General features: G+C 49.0%; 7 protein-coding genes across 7 annotated transcripts; all 7 read right to left on the bottom strand.

Annotated features, from left to right (window-relative positions):
* Positions 1-228: 228 nt before the first annotated feature.
* On the bottom strand, positions 229-965 carry A1O9_00465 (uncharacterized protein; the record flags this gene model as incomplete). Its single annotated transcript, XM_013409628.1, has 2 exons — positions 229-599; positions 701-965. The coding sequence occupies 2 exons, from the start codon at positions 963-965 to the stop codon at positions 229-231; spliced, it is 636 nt and encodes a 211-aa protein (XP_013265082.1).
* Positions 966-1,335: 370 nt separating this feature from the next.
* On the bottom strand, positions 1,336-4,498 carry A1O9_00466 (uncharacterized protein; the record flags this gene model as incomplete). The annotated part of the gene is made up of 2 exons (XM_013409629.1): positions 1,336-3,994; positions 4,050-4,498. 2 exons carry the CDS (start codon positions 4,496-4,498, stop codon positions 1,336-1,338), a joined length of 3,108 nt encoding a protein of 1,035 aa, XP_013265083.1.
* Positions 4,499-5,306: 808 nt separating this feature from the next.
* Positions 5,307-5,746, bottom strand: A1O9_00467 (uncharacterized protein; the record flags this gene model as incomplete). Its single annotated transcript, XM_013409630.1, has 2 exons — positions 5,307-5,369; positions 5,444-5,746. 2 exons carry the CDS (start codon positions 5,744-5,746, stop codon positions 5,307-5,309), a joined length of 366 nt encoding a protein of 121 aa, XP_013265084.1.
* A 2,666-nt stretch (positions 5,747-8,412) lies between these two features.
* A1O9_00468 (uncharacterized protein) lies at positions 8,413-8,971 on the bottom strand (the record flags this gene model as incomplete). Its single annotated transcript, XM_013409631.1, has 2 exons — positions 8,413-8,568; positions 8,801-8,971. 2 exons carry the CDS (start codon positions 8,969-8,971, stop codon positions 8,413-8,415), a joined length of 327 nt encoding a protein of 108 aa, XP_013265085.1.
* Positions 8,972-10,427: 1,456 nt separating this feature from the next.
* On the bottom strand, positions 10,428-11,554 carry A1O9_00469 (uncharacterized protein; the record flags this gene model as incomplete). Its single annotated transcript, XM_013409632.1, has 2 exons — positions 10,428-11,288; positions 11,345-11,554. 2 exons carry the CDS (start codon positions 11,552-11,554, stop codon positions 10,428-10,430), a joined length of 1,071 nt encoding a protein of 356 aa, XP_013265086.1.
* A 952-nt stretch (positions 11,555-12,506) lies between these two features.
* Positions 12,507-14,283, bottom strand: A1O9_00470 (uncharacterized protein; the record flags this gene model as incomplete). Its single annotated transcript, XM_013409633.1, has 4 exons — positions 12,507-13,331; positions 13,385-13,602; positions 13,646-14,049; positions 14,150-14,283. 4 exons carry the CDS (start codon positions 14,281-14,283, stop codon positions 12,507-12,509), a joined length of 1,581 nt encoding a protein of 526 aa, XP_013265087.1.
* A 1,015-nt stretch (positions 14,284-15,298) lies between these two features.
* Positions 15,299-16,381, bottom strand: A1O9_00471 (uncharacterized protein; the record flags this gene model as incomplete). Its single annotated transcript, XM_013409634.1, has 1 exon — positions 15,299-16,381. A coding segment is annotated over one exon (1,083 nt), but the record flags the coding sequence as incomplete, so codon positions are not given.
* Positions 16,382-16,777: the final 396 nt, after the last annotated feature.

A 16,777-nucleotide genomic window follows, 5' to 3' on the forward strand; every position in this document is an offset into this window, starting at 1 on the left:
GGTCTTGGTGAACAAGCCGGGTGAAGTCAATGCTATGCTTCATGTTGCCAACATGATCTGACAGTCTCCAGTAGCATTTTGTAAATGCGTTGGACAATAGACATCGCGTCGCGTGAATCTTTCCATAGCTTGCCCTTTGTGAATCGAATCGTTTTGTAGATATTGGGATATCGAATGGCTTCTTGATAGCTCAACTGGTTTGCGGTTCTACTTATTCATTACATAGTTTTACTTAGCCCCGTCCTTCCCGTCCTCTTTTTCATGGAACTTCAAACTTATAGAATTGACACAATGCCTCTCGTCGGTCGGCGTTGCGTATCCCTCGCCCTTGAAGACGTGGCCCAGGTGTCCGCCGCAGTTGCTGCAGACGATCTCCGTCCTCTGCATGCCAAATGTGCTGTCTGTGTGTCTGGTGACGGCACCGGGAATGCTATCGAAGTACGCGGGCCAGCCACAGCCGGATTTGAATTTATGGTCTGCCTTGTAGAGGGGTGCGTTGCAGGCGGCGCACGTGTACACGCCGGTCGTGGGTTGGTGCTTGTCGTACTCGCCTGTAAACGGGGCTTCAGTGCCCTTTTCTCGGAGGATGCGGAATTGTTCTGTTGTGAGGGGAGCAGGCAGTTAGTCAACCAGGGTTGCTTTTAAATGCAGGTTAAGGTTGGCACAGGGGAATGCGCCCGCGTTATGGAAAGCAACGTACCTGGGTTTAACACTGCGCGCCACTCATCATTGGACCGTTGGTCGGGATACGACATTTTCTCTGATGCAGGAGTAGATGTGCCGAAGAAGGAGCTCAGGAAGGGGATTGATGGCATAGATTTGAGAACGATGGCTGCGCGGTTATTGTAGTGGAAGGGGCTGCTCGTGATCGTGATACCCCGCGTTGCAGGTGGAAGTAATCTTGCAGTTGTGTTGCCGAAAGTGTAGAGCGTGCGTACAAATGTTGTGAATGCTGGGAAACGCATATGGAAACGAGACACAGGGACAGCTGATATATGTAGGAGGACTACAAGGGCAGGATACCTGAGCGGCTCAGGAGAAAAGTATTTGAGATTATGAATTGCGTACTCGCGTTGGTATGCGCATGAGAGGCGGAGAAGCCGGTGATGTAATTGACTCTGATGATCACGTTCCAGCGCCATCATTGGCCGTTGGAGGTAGCCCCGGAAAAATATGATTCCGTAATCCAACATCCGCCAAAGAGGCACCTACAGGGGTGACAGGGCTGAGTCCTACTGCCACGAGGCTGAGCATCGATATTTGGAAGGACTCCACATTCTTTTAAAATCTATTCTTTACTTCTTTTTAAGGTAGGCGTGGTATGCAAATCCCGTTTCATGTGGAATTCCTGCTCCCAATCTCAGCCTTCAGGAAGTCTGTCTCGTCTCCAAATATATTGCGCAAAAACTCGAAAAGCTCGAGTACCGGATAGTCCTCGCCTGTGCTGCTCTCGACTGCCGTGATCAGCTTTGGCCAGATCTCTTGCTGGTAAGAGATTGCCGTGCGCGGATCGTACACGTTATATTCCAGGTCCCTGGGCTGGTTCAGAATCCATGTCCGGCGAAGTCGTGAAGCGGCACCATATTCGATGAGCAGATGTAAGGCACCAATATAGGCTTTCTTCAATTGCGGACACCCGACGTTGCGGTCACTGATTATCAGGTTCGAGGCTCCGATCAAAGAAAACAAGAATAGTGCCCAGACGCTGGATTCTTCATATTCTTGGTTAGGGTTGGCGCCACAATCAAGCACGAGTCGAAGGATTTCCAGATCTGGCAGCGTGTTGCCAATTCCGAGCTCTGATGGGCGTCCAACAAATCTTGGTCGAAGCACGTGGTCCAGGATTGGACGTCCCTTTTTGTTTTCAATGGCAGTTGTTGTCATGCTGTCCATGATATATGATGTTAAATTGAAATCAATGGCCAAGGTCAGGAACGAGCTCTCCTCCGTATGCCATGTGTAGAGTGAGCTGTTGATGTACCAGCCGACGGGCTCGAACTCATTGTGTCGTACAATGTCCTCAATAAGTGGCTGCATAATGGCTGCTACTGTCGCTGAGGATTTGTGCGTTCGAAACTCGTGTAAAGATATTGTACTCAGCAGATAACTTGCCAAGGTAGCTGCAAACTTCCCTTGGGGCCCCCTAGCGCCCAAAGCCATCATCTGCGTCAAACGAGAGCTTCGGAGAAAGGATCTGGCGTCAAAAGGTCCGCCAGTGTACTGTTGGAGTAAGGTTTGAGTTTTAGTGGACAGGAGAAAATCTCGGCACGACCTATGCAAGAAATCGACATAGAAATTAAATGCCCGATGGATGTTGCTACCACCGAAAGCAGACTGGTGGTCTGGCGTCTCAAGTAGATCCATTTGAGCCTTCCGACTCATTGAGAGAGAAGCAAGACCAAATTGAGATGTTTCTTCACGAGAATGATCCCACATATTGAAGATGGGACTGTAAGCATCGTACTTACATTCCAGTAGCCCCATACAGCGACTGTTCAGCCTCCTGGCGGTGCAGTCGAGTCGATATTGAATCTCTTCGCTATCAACGAGATCGAAATTGCTGAAGTCATAGCCCTTTTCAATTGCGAATTCAGGCCTCTCTTCATCGATGAAGGACAGGTCCATCAGATAAAGTGGATGCAGTGTGCCAAACTCTGTCTCTTCGTGAAGGGCAACTTGTAGGATCATCGACGCCTCTCGCCGATGATTGAAACTTATCGAGTTCATCATTCGTTGAAAGTACTCGTTCAAATCAGTAGGAATCACTTCCAGTTTCCTTGAAAGCCGAAGAATGTCGTCGCCATCCCTCAGGCCCGCACGTAGTTCTTCCATGACAAGCCGAACCCACAAAAAGACTCCCGAGGACTTTCGCGAAATATCATTAACGAGTTTCCTTGCTTCCTCTGGCTCGCGCCGAATGATGAACTTGAATCTTGGGTGGCTGTGTAGCCTTCCTTGGACGTATTGAAATATGTCATTCTGTGTAAAGTCTTCGAGGCGCAACTGAGGGCATCCTCCAAACGAGTCGCGAAAGATGTTCCATGGCCGGCTTGAAACGCATATCTTCACACTTGGTTGATCTGAGAGCGACGATAATAATTCAACAAGCGTATCAAGGGCACCATCGCGGCCCTGAACCTCGTCTAAGCCATCCACAAGGAGGAAGATCTTAGCAGATTTGCTCCCCATCAGAATTGAGCTCCTTAAAACATCAGCCAGTTCTGTCTCTGTCCACTCCACCGAGTAGCTATCATTCCCAGGTAATAGTGCAGTTGTCCATCTTTTAGTGTTGATCACCTCCGGAATACTCTCTGGGAGTTGCTCGAGAATTTGAAGACAAAGTGAACGTAGAAGTCCTGCTAGAGACTTCTGCAACGTATTTCCCGAGTTCCAGAAAAAGTGCTGGGCTCGTAAAAGAGGCTTGTTCTCTGCCCATTGGTGCATCTGAGAGCACGAGCTTAAATTGTCGTCCAAAAACCTCATTAGCGTACTCTTTCCCGAACCCGGCTTTCCATGAAGCCAGTAGATTCTTGAGTTGCCGTCGGTCGATGCGAGCCAACTTGGGAAGTCGTCCCATGGCCGAGGGGGCCCAGTACGGTGGCTTGATAAGATCCATTGGCACGTATCTTTGTGCGCTAAATCAACATGATCTCTTCGGTCATTCATCATTGGGAAATTCAGGCTATCAAGGATCCTCTGTTGAGCAACTAGTGCCAGTCGTTGTACTTTAAGGCTCTCCATATCATATTGCTGGAATAAAATGCTTTCGACATTTGCTGCTAGATCCGAAAGAGCAACGTGGTGAGCAGCAAGAAACTGAGTTTGATTTTGACGAAAGGAATCGATCGACATGCTCTCAAGTTTATTGACAAGTGTTTGGATGTCCCTTTGAATAGCGCTGGAGGATTGCGAGACAGCGTCCAGAATCTTGCCCTCTGTCTCTGTCGCAGAGCGTACAATGTCTAGTTGGCCGGCGGCTGTTGCCTGCTTCGAGCTAATGAATGAGTTGTTGTTAGCGCTTTTCTCGAGAAAGATCGGAGCGTCTTTACTTCATATACATCAAAAACGCAACATTCAAATTGTCTCGAGCCTGGGCTAGCGCATTGTTAAGTGAGTCGAGCTTATCCTTGTACCAGAGACTCTTGACACTCAAGCGCAGAGACTCAAGCATTGCATGTCTTGTGCCATCGACTTTTAACCGGTCGAGCAGTTTAATGAAATCGGTAGAAACCTTCAGGCATTGGCCGTTGGCTGACTCCAACAGGATTTTAGCTTTACTCTGGACCTTGGTGTCAGTTGGCGTTGGCGCCGACAGTGAGGCCCGTAGATCTGCATTCAAGGCGAGTAGAGATTGCGAGATATTGCGAAGCTCTGCATGTTCGGAGATCACACCATCGGCGGCGCTGCGGTATTCTGCTGCAGTTTTCAACGCTTTGGCTCCAAGTTCAACTATTTGAAGCACGTTGCAGGCAACTGAGAATGCGCTCAAGGGCTCCATGACCCTGCTGGATGACGGCTACTGATCGGACCTTGGACGAAGGAGCCCTGATGAATGTGGACGACGAACCAACACAAGTCTTCGCCGCATATTATCATCATTCTTCCCTGATGGTCTTGTTCGTTCTAAGTAACTAAAGAGGATGTGAAGTGAGTTGTGCATTTCGGTTCTACCTCAACTTGGTAGGTAGAACTGATGCTCGGACAAACCCTCATGGCACGCCTAAACCACTCTTAGTTAGAGAATCGAGAGTTGTCACAACTCCACGTCAGTCCCCCGCTCGCCTCACCTTATCATCCTAGCAGGCGCCAGTTTAGAATCACATTATGGGCAAGATAATCTTAAAGCGTCGATGGCGACCGAACATTCAGCAATAATGGCAACGGCTTATCAGTCAACAAAGTTGCCCAGTTGATCGGGCCGAGCCTTCTTGTCTGGCCTTGCCGCCATCCAGAATCGCAACCTCTGATCGACCCTTCATTTGCCATCGAATGTCCATGGATGTCGAGGGAGCGAAACCCTCCAAGAGCAGCCTGCTTCTTTCATATATCATTTATCTATCAGGATCCACACGGCTAGAGTTGTATTGGCTTAACTGCCTCAGTGTCCGAGCATGATTTCCAGGGGATAATCTTGATACAGTGTCGAGACTACATATCCAAGGCCTGAACTCTCTCGCCTCTTCTCCTTCACTTGCCCTCAAGTTTGCATTACGATAAATCAAATCTATGTAGACTTGCCCTTCAATATCTTGGACCGATTATCTGTAAGCTGAAACTCGTGCAACACGCCGTGGCAAGGGCCTCCCTTACAGACCGTGATTGTTTTCATTGTCAAGTTGTACATCACGAAAGCTACAGTTTGGCCCAGCCTGGACGTACACCCTGTCAGCGCGTTTGATGGAGTATTCCTCTGCCCTGTGTTCGGATGTGAGCACAGACTTACGGAATAACTCAAATGGTCTGAAAATGCGGTCTTGATGAGGTTGGAATTCAACTTCCCGTCCTTGTGTCTTCTCAACCCCTTCTCGAGTTGTTGAAGCCTGAACCAGCTACTCCCGCCGGGATAGCGGTCTTTGATGTTGTCACGTCCGGAGAGACCCTCATGGAGGAAGTGATTGGTATGGAGCACATAGTTGTCGTCGATCTTGCCATAGACCTTGTAGACCCGATCGGGGGTCACCTCAAGGGCCATACCGAAGCCGTCACATGTCGACACGTGCAGGTTCCCTGAAACATGGCGAGGCATGGGCGACCAAGCCTTCTGAGTATATGCTGTACTCCAAGAAGATTCGCGGGCAAGTGTAACAGGCAAGACAAGCTGTGGCGCCACCTCATGGCGAATACCATCCTTGTCAGTCTAGGAAATTGGAACGTAGTCATCTGTGCGAAGAAGTGAATTGGCGGTAACGGCCAAGCCTGGTGAGTTCATCCCCGTGCGGATTAGCTGTCCCGCCTCTGTCAGACAGAACAATGACGGTCGTCCTTCAGATGGGTTGGGATGCACCTCAAGATAGACGCAGAGATCGTGGTCGTAAAGGTGAGTTGACATATCCCAATTCTGGGCGGCAATGGAGTGGCCACTTTGAGTCGCACCCGGTGTGAAAAAAGCACTCGTACACTCATCCGCATTGTCTTCTAGTGGTCCACTTTGACCATGTTCATCAAGTGCCTTTGTGGACTCACTTTGAAAGCTGGCTCATGATCCTCGGGAGATCATAGCGAGCGTTCAACATAACAATATCAGACAGCGGCAGTCCGGCGCGGTCGGCAATCCCTTGAAGCTCATCCAGTCCACTAGGAGAATACCTATGCAATGCTGGAATGTAGACCTCATCAACGATTTAGGTTGTTATTGAACTTTGGCTGTCAGCAGGATGAACACGAGCATCCGGCAGAGATCAGACAGACCGAGATGGCAGCTTTCCAGGCCTCTTATAATAGTCGACATTGAAACGGATCTTTTCAGTCACCTGAGTGCCATGAGAGAAACCACGGTCGTATAGTAGACCTTTGACTACAGTGTGCTGATAGCAGCACTGAGGCTGGCTATGGCCAAGAAATTCTTCGCTTGAAACCATTTCTTCGGGTAAATCTGATACAACGCTCTTGACAGTCGTGAAGGATCGGACCGTTTGAAAGAGCCGCCTTGGTATAGTATGTGTTAAATAGAAGAAACATTGGCAGATCTCACTATTCCGCTTCCCCAAAGCAGCCATATCGGCGAAAAGTGTGAAATGGGTAATGCTAGGCGCACTTCTTTCGTTGATGCGACTGTTCCAACTGAGCGATCAAAGGACGAATCCAGCTTATAATTCATCAATCACATTTACGATGTTCGCTCGACGGCAGTGGTCGCTTTCCATCTCCCACACACGCTCAATTACCAAGATTGACTTGGAGAAATGCTCGCCCAATCGTGGTAGATGGGGTCTTTGGCTCCAATGGCTGCCATGGGTAGAGGAATTGGCCACATCTTCGTTGGGGGTGGATCTCGTTTCGAATACTTCAAGACCTTGTAGAGCTTATCTGTAATGCGTATAATAGCCGCCGCATGCGTGTCCGCGCCGTATAATGTGGCATCTGGTTCGAATACTCGCGAATAATATATCCTCGTTGCATGATAAAATGCAGCTGTGGTGAGAAACATGGAGAGCACGCGATCATGATTAGCGTGGTCTTCGTCGACACCGTGCAACGCCTGATGAGGTCAGCATATTTCCCTCGAGCTCACAGATTGCGTTTAGATTACCATCTTAATCTTGTCTAACGATGTGCTCGCAGTGTGCTGTAACCCTTTGTCCTTTTCGCCAGCCAAACGGTCTGACATAAGGCCTAAATTGGCAACAAGGCGCACGAGAATTTCCAACAGTGGGAGGTGAGCCTCGTCTCTTTTGGCCTACTCGGCAGGGTACAGGAGTTTATATTCCTGCCGTAAAAAGTCACTTGTGCCGTTGATGCATGCCACCATTCCTTCCTCGCTACCGATAATATTCATAAGTGAGCAGCTTCCCATGCCAACAATGGAAAGTCTTGCATCCAAAAAGCAGAACCAGCTTGAAACTTTTGAGAAGAGACTCCTCTGACGCCGAGCCAGCAACCCAGCCAAATGCAGGGCAGCCATGGCCTACACCAGATTCTGCAACGGCGCCCGCCTAGATGCTAAAAGATCAGTTGAAGCGAGAAAGTACATCGAGACCGCAATTGCGTCTACATCGTCGTCGGAGAGCTCGTCGGAGAGCGCGGTGCGGAGGTTTACCTGCCCCGTACCGGCCTTAGCTTGCGAGGAAAGAGCGTCGATATTCAAGTTGCGGCCCGTAGAAATTTGCTGAAGACATCTTTCGTAGTGTTTGAACGCGTTGTCGAGAGATTTCAAGTTGCCTGCAAAGAATGTGCCGAGGTCCAAGCATACAAGGCGGAAAGAACGAAAGCGTGGGAATTCGTGAAACGACGGTAGAAATGAGCATAGTAGTTCTAACCTCGATCCTTCGAACTATATCGGCTTGTGAGGGTTCGTGTGTAATGCTGTGCCAGAAAGTGACCGGGTATTTCTTCTAGCGGACCTTCACTATTATCATGCTGAAGAAGCTTTTGTGCTGATTGCAGGCTGCCCGCGTGGACGAGTGGTATTGCCGCGTCAGAAGCAGCGTCGACAGGCCCGACGCGAGCTTCAGTGCTGTCGAATGTGAGATTCATGTATTCTTCACGCGGCTGCAGAAATATCCACTGGAAAGCTGCGATGAGTGACTGTGCTGAAATCGAGACAGTGTAATCATACCATGCAGTCACCGACACTAAATGAATGGCATTTGAGGGCATGGACATCAGTATTGACTGGCGTCTTGTGTACCCCATTCCCGTCAAGAAGATCTTTGAGAACTGCTGCCATCAGTACGCATTACACGCAAAGGGAAATCAGAGCTGGTTTCGTACAGAGACCAATCCGCCGCCTTGAAGGCATTGCAAGAACGCATTGAGAGCAAGAAGCCAGGGCTGCCGATCCATCAAGCCCTCCTTGACCTGATGCCACTTATACTGCCGATTTTCCACTCCAGTCTGATTTGAGACGACCTACACTCATAGTTAGGGTCTTTCCTAGTTTCTGTCGCTAGCATACTTACTCGGGCAATTGCTATCTTCTTCCCCCGGCTGGTTAAAAACCAAGCTTTCAATGGGGAGAATTGGAACGATCAGCAAAGTGAGGAAACCCCAAACCATTGTGATAGGACCAAGACGAAGTATATGATCTATGATAGTAGGTATGTCAGAGTCTCCTTTTATCTCAAGCATTAGAACAACTTACCCGCCAAACTCCATACTTGCTATTTGACAATGACTTGCCTGACACTCCATGGGTAATGGCGTCGGCTATGAAGCCACCAGTCGCACTACCTGACCACCATATAGCAGTCCGAAGAGGACGCTCGTCCCGGGTCCAGTATTGACCCACCAAGATAGTCAATATGGGAGCCATGCAGGTCTCAAAGAAGCCTTAGAAGACTCGATTCGTGGCCAATGTCGCAAAGCTTTTAGTTGCGGCTGTTGTGGTGGTGGTAGTCATGCCCCAGAGCAAAATCATGGTTCCGAAATACAGGCCGATGGGAAGCTTCTGCATCAAGATAGAACTCGGGTACTGCCAAACAAGGTAACCCAAATAGGATATCGAGGATGACCATTGATACTGCATTCCGACGAGGTGCTGTTTCCACATGAGTCTTCTGCCAGTCAGGTTGAAATGAGCGCCATACCAAGTCCTCCCAAATCCCGAACACCGATGCTTCTGAAAGTGCGACTTTATCCATGTAGTTGAGAATGCATGTCCCAGCCATCTGTGCATTCATTATCGGTATGCGGAAGTCAGTGTGGGGATAAGCACTCTACCATGGACAGGAGGATAAGATCAAGTTTCCATTTAAGTTTGTTCGCCTCCTGAGCGCTGTAAACAAAGTCTTCAGGGCGACCGTCGAAAAGTTCGAAGGCATCATCAGGACCGTCTGGGAGACCCATGCCTTTGCGACCCTCGATTTGACCATTCTAGAAGCTTTGCTGTGTCACGGTAGCCTCGAGGTCAACCTTCCCTGAGTTGTTAAGCATCTCCATAATGTTCAGCAGTGAGTTGTTGATCTGCAATCATAAATCACAGACGCATTTAACGACCACATTTTATTCCCTTTATATTTCTAATCCAGGTTATGGGGGAGTGGGAGAGATGATCCCCACGATCACAACGTTTGAACAGGGTAGACCTCTCGGATCGCCCCGTAGGCTGCTTTGAGCCTAATGGGCGAGCGGATCCTTCTCTTTTCTAGGGCTGAATACTATCGTTGTTTCTCCATGACATAGATTGCTTCATGCTCGCAAATTATCGCTTCAGAATTCGGTAGTCCTCAATTATTTAGTTATGGGAGGGAGGTAATGGTTAGCGGTGATTCGGGCTTGGGCCTCGTTGGACATTTGGATTAGATTCGAACACTGACATTTTTAACATAAGCTACCACTCCAAACATCCCCCCCGGATAACGATTCCACCCTGCGTGTTGAGCATCAATCTTCTCTCCATCTTTATCTAAGAAAACCGCATTACCAATCCAAGTCAAATGCTGGCCTGTACCTAGTTCCAAAGTACTTAGCAGGTTAATAATCGGCGAGAGGTCAGAAGCCGCCCCAGCTTGACGAGAGGAGAGCGAGGTCACGTGCATGTTTACAACCCGTCAAAAATTAACACTACCAAAACATCTGCATGAACTGAGGCGTGAGATGTGCTTTCGCCTATATACATAATGCGTCCAAATATGACAAAGTGCGTAGCTTTCAAACGCTATGTGAGAAGATCATCAGTCACCAATCCGCGCCCTCGCCTATGCGCCCATGACTTAGGGACATCGGCGAGGAGATACCACCCTCATGTCTGCTAAGTTTGGTTCTTGAGGCTATGAAGGCCCAGCAGGTTTCTGGCCTCGTAAGAAGTGGCAAAACACATAAACGCACTTCTGATTATTCTTGAACTCTTGCCTGGCTCTCGCCACGAACACCAGCGTTTCCTCTTTACTCCAGCCGAGAACTCGCGTGAAGTAAGCCATGGAGACGCCCTCAACCGAGTCGAGCATTTGCGCCTGCAGGTATACACCGATCTCTCTTAACCTTTTATCCTTGGGCCATTTTCCGATCGGTATCTTGTAGATGTCGTGCCGTACGTTGACGAACGCGACTTTGGAAAACGCATCTTTCATCCCGGATACGCAATTCAAACGTTTTCCGAATTTTGAGCTGGCTTCGTCCAGCATGGTCTGCCACTGGAAGATATAGCTGTCTTCCTTCAATTCCTCGGCCTGACCCTGGAACCACACATCGAATTCTTGCGCTTCATACCAGCCGCCAGGAGCAAGATTGTCATAAGCCCGCTGATATAGCTGATGCCAATCACCGATACTTCCAACCATATTTCGTTGGTGAATGAAGTCGAGCGCCTTCGCAGATGGATAGGACCACGGACTTTCGACGTCATCGATGATAAATCTACAGTTTGGAGCAGTCCAGGAAGGCTGAATTGGGCTGAGATCGTTACCCAAGACATCTGATGCAGGGTTTTCGTCTGCAAAATCTAGCGCCCATATACCAGTACCCGTGCCGATATCTAGGACATTTCGTGGGTTGGAAATCGGAGATTTGTAAAGCGCGCCCCCGAGAATCAATCGGAAGATGTGATGTAGCATGTCTAATCGATCCTGTTCTTGCTCATCGTTGGGCAAAACGTAGGATCCCTCATGGTATTTGTGATACCTCCTCCCATTCTATCAATTGTTAGTCGGGTGTCGGCTTATGTTTAGGTCAGCATTCAGAAACTTACCTCGTAGACGTAGTCAAACACACTAGATGCAAGTGAGGTAGAGGTACTGCTTTGGTCGCTTCCGCCGAACGCAGAGTCACGGTCAGATTCAACTTCGATAGCCAGATTTTGTTCTGTGGCGTTGAGGTCATCGGTTACAGTCCCCACCGAAGATTCCTGAACAGTCGCGTGGGCTACATTTATCGCGGGAGTGCCACCGGCATCCGTCATTTGGGGCCTAATATTGAGGGTTCACTATCACTTCAACGATGTTCTATGATCCGTAGAAGGTTCTTAGGATGGCATATTATTAGGATGTGGAAAGGATCAAGATTTTCTTTTCACAAGACGAACCGAACCATGTTGCGAACGAAGATCTTCGAGATGACGTCCAAGGAACGATCCGTTTGATTTTGGCGGCCCGCCAATATTAATTACTGGCGACGGCGGCATTTGTGGGCATTTCACGGTTACCCGCCTCAGCCAAAGCCTAAGGAATTCGTGAGAAGTCGCTGCCTAAAATGCCAACATGGTTGGTGGAACATCTGTCAGTCTGGGATCCGGCCCCTGTCAGTTAGGGCTGCGGGTACGAGTAGCCCGTCCGAGCTGGGCTGTAACAGATTAGATAATAGCCAACTAAGGAGCCTAGGTAGTTAGACCAGGCATTGAAATGGATACGCCGAAGCCTGAGGGGCTGATTCTGGAGGAATCAAAGCGAGGACCGCGATGCTTCCGACAGGAGCGACACAGGATGTCACTCACACTGCAAGTCTCCTGTATGCCATTTACATCACTCCATCAAATAGAAAAGTTGGATCACAGTATCTACGACTTAAGCCCCGGGCTTGGGTTTAAAGTCTTTCTTGTAAGTGACTGGGTAAATCGCTTAGGGTCGTTAGCACTGCGATTGTGGGCTTCATGCCCTAGAGACGAGCTTTGCGGTCCGAATTTCATAATGGACCAAAATGCCTGAAGATCGAATAATTGCGCCTCAAATCGTCAATCATTCCATGTCGGTCGCTTGTCCACTCGATATCAAAAGCTCTAAGTCACACCATGCACGTCATGCATTTGTATTTGACAACGCATCAGTTTAGCGGGGTTGAATCTCCCCTTTAGCCTCCTGTAGACTAATTCTTGGAAGTGTTACCCGCTTTATACCTTTGTTGATGTGCGGTGCAAATCAGGCCTGCCTTGAATCTCGGACTCGAACCCTCAGGCCATTGCTCTCCTTGCGGTTAAGTGGAGTGATACCATCTCCAACGATTTCGATATCTCTCTGAAACTGAGTGTCATATAGTTCCAGGTAGCCCTGGTCACCATCCATCTTGACTTCTCTACTGCCATAGAGCCGGAAAATCAAGGCCAAGGTGACATACAGCTCTGCATAAGCAAGGTCCATACCGATGCACTGTCTCGATCCCCGAGCAAATGGCACAAGGTACTTTTCGAGCCCAGGCTGGTCAAGCCAACGCTGCGGATTGAAGACTTCTGGTGCCTCGAACACTTCAGGATCAGTGTGCATGAGCATTCCGGTCATTGAGATTGGAGTTCCAGGTGGCAAGACATATGTTTTCCCCTTCTTCATAACCTTGTCGGTAAAAAGAATCGGCTTATCTGGGTCGATCCGCTGCAACCTTGAACTGACTCCATTGCTTAATCGAAGTGCCTCTTTGATACATGATCTCAGGTAAGGCAGCTGCTCAAGTGTAGACAACGGTGGAAGCCGACTTGGATCGGGGATTGCCGTCTGCAGCTCTCCCCGTAGCTGTTTAAGAGCATCTGGTTGGGTGAGGAAGCAGTACGTGGCATACGACAAAGCCGATGCCGTTGTCAAAGTACCTGCAATGACCGTGACTTGGCCATCTTGCCAGAGACGGGAAGGAGACTTTTCTGATTCTGGAAGATCGCTTGCGAGGATTTCGTGGAAAATAGTCTTGTGGGCTGCGTCCTTGTACATTGAGCTTCCATGATGTTGTTGGATGATCTCGATCTGAGCTTTGATGTCCTGACCATGTCATGGTCAGTGGAGGTATAGTCTTCAGGGGAATGATACCTTACTCTTTGAAGCTTAACATATGAGGCCATATCTGGGTTCATGATGACGGCAGCTGAATCCGGTAGTGATTGCATGAGACTGAGGATCCAAGGCATCTGCTTGGTGAGATGTCCCATAGTGCTTCCCACCACAGAAGCATCGTGAAAGCTTGGGTCGAAGTCCTTTGCCTCGACTCGACTATCATTCCGGCCCAAGGCGTACATCTCGGCGATATCTGGATCTTCTCAGCAATTCTCATCGCTCTTGGATTGATAGACACGGACCATTTGTCAATGCAGCATACGCCAAAGATAATTTGAAATGATCACCGCGTTCCTTAAACTCTTCAAATCGCGAAACAAGGTTACGCGCAACGTCTTCAATCAATGGTTGCAGGCTCCGGACTTTGGCCTTTGAGAAGAATGGATTTAAAGCATTGCGACGCATACGATGAACCTCATGCTTGACAGACGCGAAAGCAGAATCTGGGATCCCGAACTGATTGCAGAACCATGCCCATTTGTCCCTTTTCTGCGTAGGGCCTGTGTAGATCACATCGTAGAAGTCGGGGTCTGCGATATGAACCTCTTCGGGGTTGATGCGTATCACGGGCCCATAGAGTTTATGTAGTTCTCTGATTTTGAAAGTGTACTGTCCCGTCAACACCACGTCGTAGTAAAACTCATACCTAGATCAAATTGAAATCAGTGTCTGATAATTGGTTGCGTCTTACAGGTGCCGCTCCCTCGGCTCCTCGTTGTGTTGGTTCTTGCTTGAATGGGACGTACCAGAAAGTCAGCTTCGCTAGTATTGGCCCCGGAATGTGGGAGACGGGACTGAAATATAGCCGGTAGAGGGCCAGATAGGCCAGATAGGCCAGACCCAGGATACCGGTACCAAGGACAATTGACAGCTGAGACATCGTGCAACCTGAGAATGATCGTCAGCTGTCAAGAAGTTCAGCTTCAGGCTTTCAGTTGCTGGATAGAACTCAATGTCCCCTCATGTTGCGTTGTAATGGTTGATAACATGCAGAGTTCCATTGCTTTATCTTTCTAAACCTTCAGTCCTTTCGAGCTTGATGATGCTCACCAATCGCCAATTAGGGCTCGGGGGTCATGTCACCCGTCCCTTAGCCACCTAGGTAGGTTTGTGACGAACTGGACCGGACCGACATCTAATTAGCTCACCAGTAACTAATTAATGAACTAAAGAGCCAACTAATCAAGTGGCCAACTTGTACAAACCAAGTCCGTTAGCCGAGCAGTCAGCCGTGTATAGCCCGTGTTTGAGGGCAGCGCCTCATGCCACCAATTCCTTCACAACATTGCAGTCACCAACAGGGCATCACTCTCAGCTAGTATGACAGAGCTGCGCTACAACGGGACTGTTTCCAAAGCACCTTAATGACTTGAATGACGGTGCAGTGTTCCGGTCTATGCATTCGACGCACCTTATTTTAGGTCTCCTTCCCAGGAGGAGAGGAACTTGGGCTCTCCCGTTCCGATGAGCCTTTGAAGCCACTTACCTGCTACCGACGGTTTTATTATTCAGCGGATGGAAGAGCAAGGTTGTACAGCTGAATGATGGCCAAGTGCCAGAGACATAAAGGCAATACAAACTGCTCTGGAACGGCTACGAAGCCATAAGTCACCCAGCATAAACCGCGCGGAGCAATTTGAGGCTCAGGGACCACATTCTATAGTGCCTTAGTTGCATAGTAAGGGCCGACCAAAGTCGTATGGCTAAGTCTTATAGGTGAGGACTTTCCACTCGCCTTGCTTTGTGCCTAGTCGACTCTGACCTCGCCTCTCCCAGGTGTCTACTGACTGATACTAAATACGATTCATACGGAGGTCAACAGCGGCGGAATATGGTCTGAACACCACGATACCCATATCTTTGGGCTATAGCTTAAACTTCAATAGCCCTGAGGAGTCCTTCCTCAATCCCACTTTCGCCATGAAGTTATCAAAGTCCTGGCCCTCGATCTCAAGGCTTCGAACATGGCCTTGTTCGATCTCAGCTAAGACGGGAATCCCATAGCACTGGCAGTGATGGTCCCACACGTTTTCTATGTAGTTCACTACTTTATCGTGGAACTCGTCTAGTGGATAGGCTTGTGTGAGGCGCTCGAGGCGCCATTCCTGCGACTGCACGGATGCATCATCGGTGATCATGAATTCTGATAGATATTTAGCTCGAATTTTTGTCCACAGCGGGTTTTCCTCGTTCAAGAGCTCATTGGAACGATCTGAAGAGCGGCGAAATAATTCATTGATCGCTACATCCAGCTCTTGCTGATCTTGCGGGATATCAGGGCGTACCAGCTCGTAGCTGACGAAGCCCCAAGCGAAACAGGTTTCCAGCCCTGGCGCAACAACGAAAGCATCATCCGCGATTCCGATGTCAATCGGTGAACGAAGGCAATCAACACTGGTCTGAAGCAGAAATTCGCCAGCAATGTCCATCCATTTCTCGTTCGGGTCTCCGCTCAGGAGACTGGCGATTTCGGCTGAGATCTCCATGAACCTTGGGAGAAGATGGAAAAGGCTCCAAAACGAGCCATCATGATCGATATCTGGATTGAGGACGCTTTGCTCCCACTTCGAATAAACCTGGCGCTCAAGACGGAAGCAAAGGTCGCCATGTGTCGAAGTTCTCGCAGCCAACCATCTTTGGCGTACTTCGTAGTTCCGAGCGGCTTCCTTCTGTAAGTGCTGGGCATGATTCGCCGAGAAATCCCCAGAGCGGACAGCTGAAAACAGGACGAGGAACTCAAGTATTTTAAGATTGAACAAGAGTTGAGGAGATTTCTCATAGTCTGGATGGCTTTGGTTGAAGAGATGAATGAACGCGTCGAAGATCAACACTAGCCTCGTTGCCTCGAGGTTCTTGTCTTCGTCTCCACATTCGAAGGCCTCGAGTCGCGCCTTCGTGGCCTGGTAAAGCGCATATTCCAAGATCATCACATCGACATCCAGTTGGAGCTCCACGTCTGCACAGCGAGTATCCGCCATCTCTTGCGGACAGGTCAATCGATCGTCAGAACTTCCAGTCTTGCCTGAAAATCATGTTCGATAATGATTGAACTTTGAAGTGAGACACCTTCTGTCCATGCGTGATTGCACGGTCACGGTCTCTACTTTAAAGCTGGCCGCAGTAGAGACGGTGGTAAAGGAAAGTTCATGGAGCACCTTCTAGCCCTTATAGGTGGTATTCATGGCAAATGTGATGCCTTGGCATTGAATGTGAAAAGAGCGTGAATATCTAGCTGCTGAAACACGATTGAAACAAAGGTCAAAGTTTCTACAGTCCCAGTGAACCCAACTGCCTCGGCAGATGTTCCCCGCCCCGGAGTGGATTGAGTGATGGGAATCTCAGTTGAAAATGATACCTACGGAGTACTGTGCACA

The sequence above is a fragment of the Exophiala aquamarina genome (genome assembly GCF_000709125.1).
Source record: "Exophiala aquamarina CBS 119918 chromosome Unknown aczIA-supercont1.1, whole genome shotgun sequence".
Classification (NCBI taxonomy): domain Eukaryota; kingdom Fungi; phylum Ascomycota; class Eurotiomycetes; order Chaetothyriales; family Herpotrichiellaceae; genus Exophiala; species Exophiala aquamarina.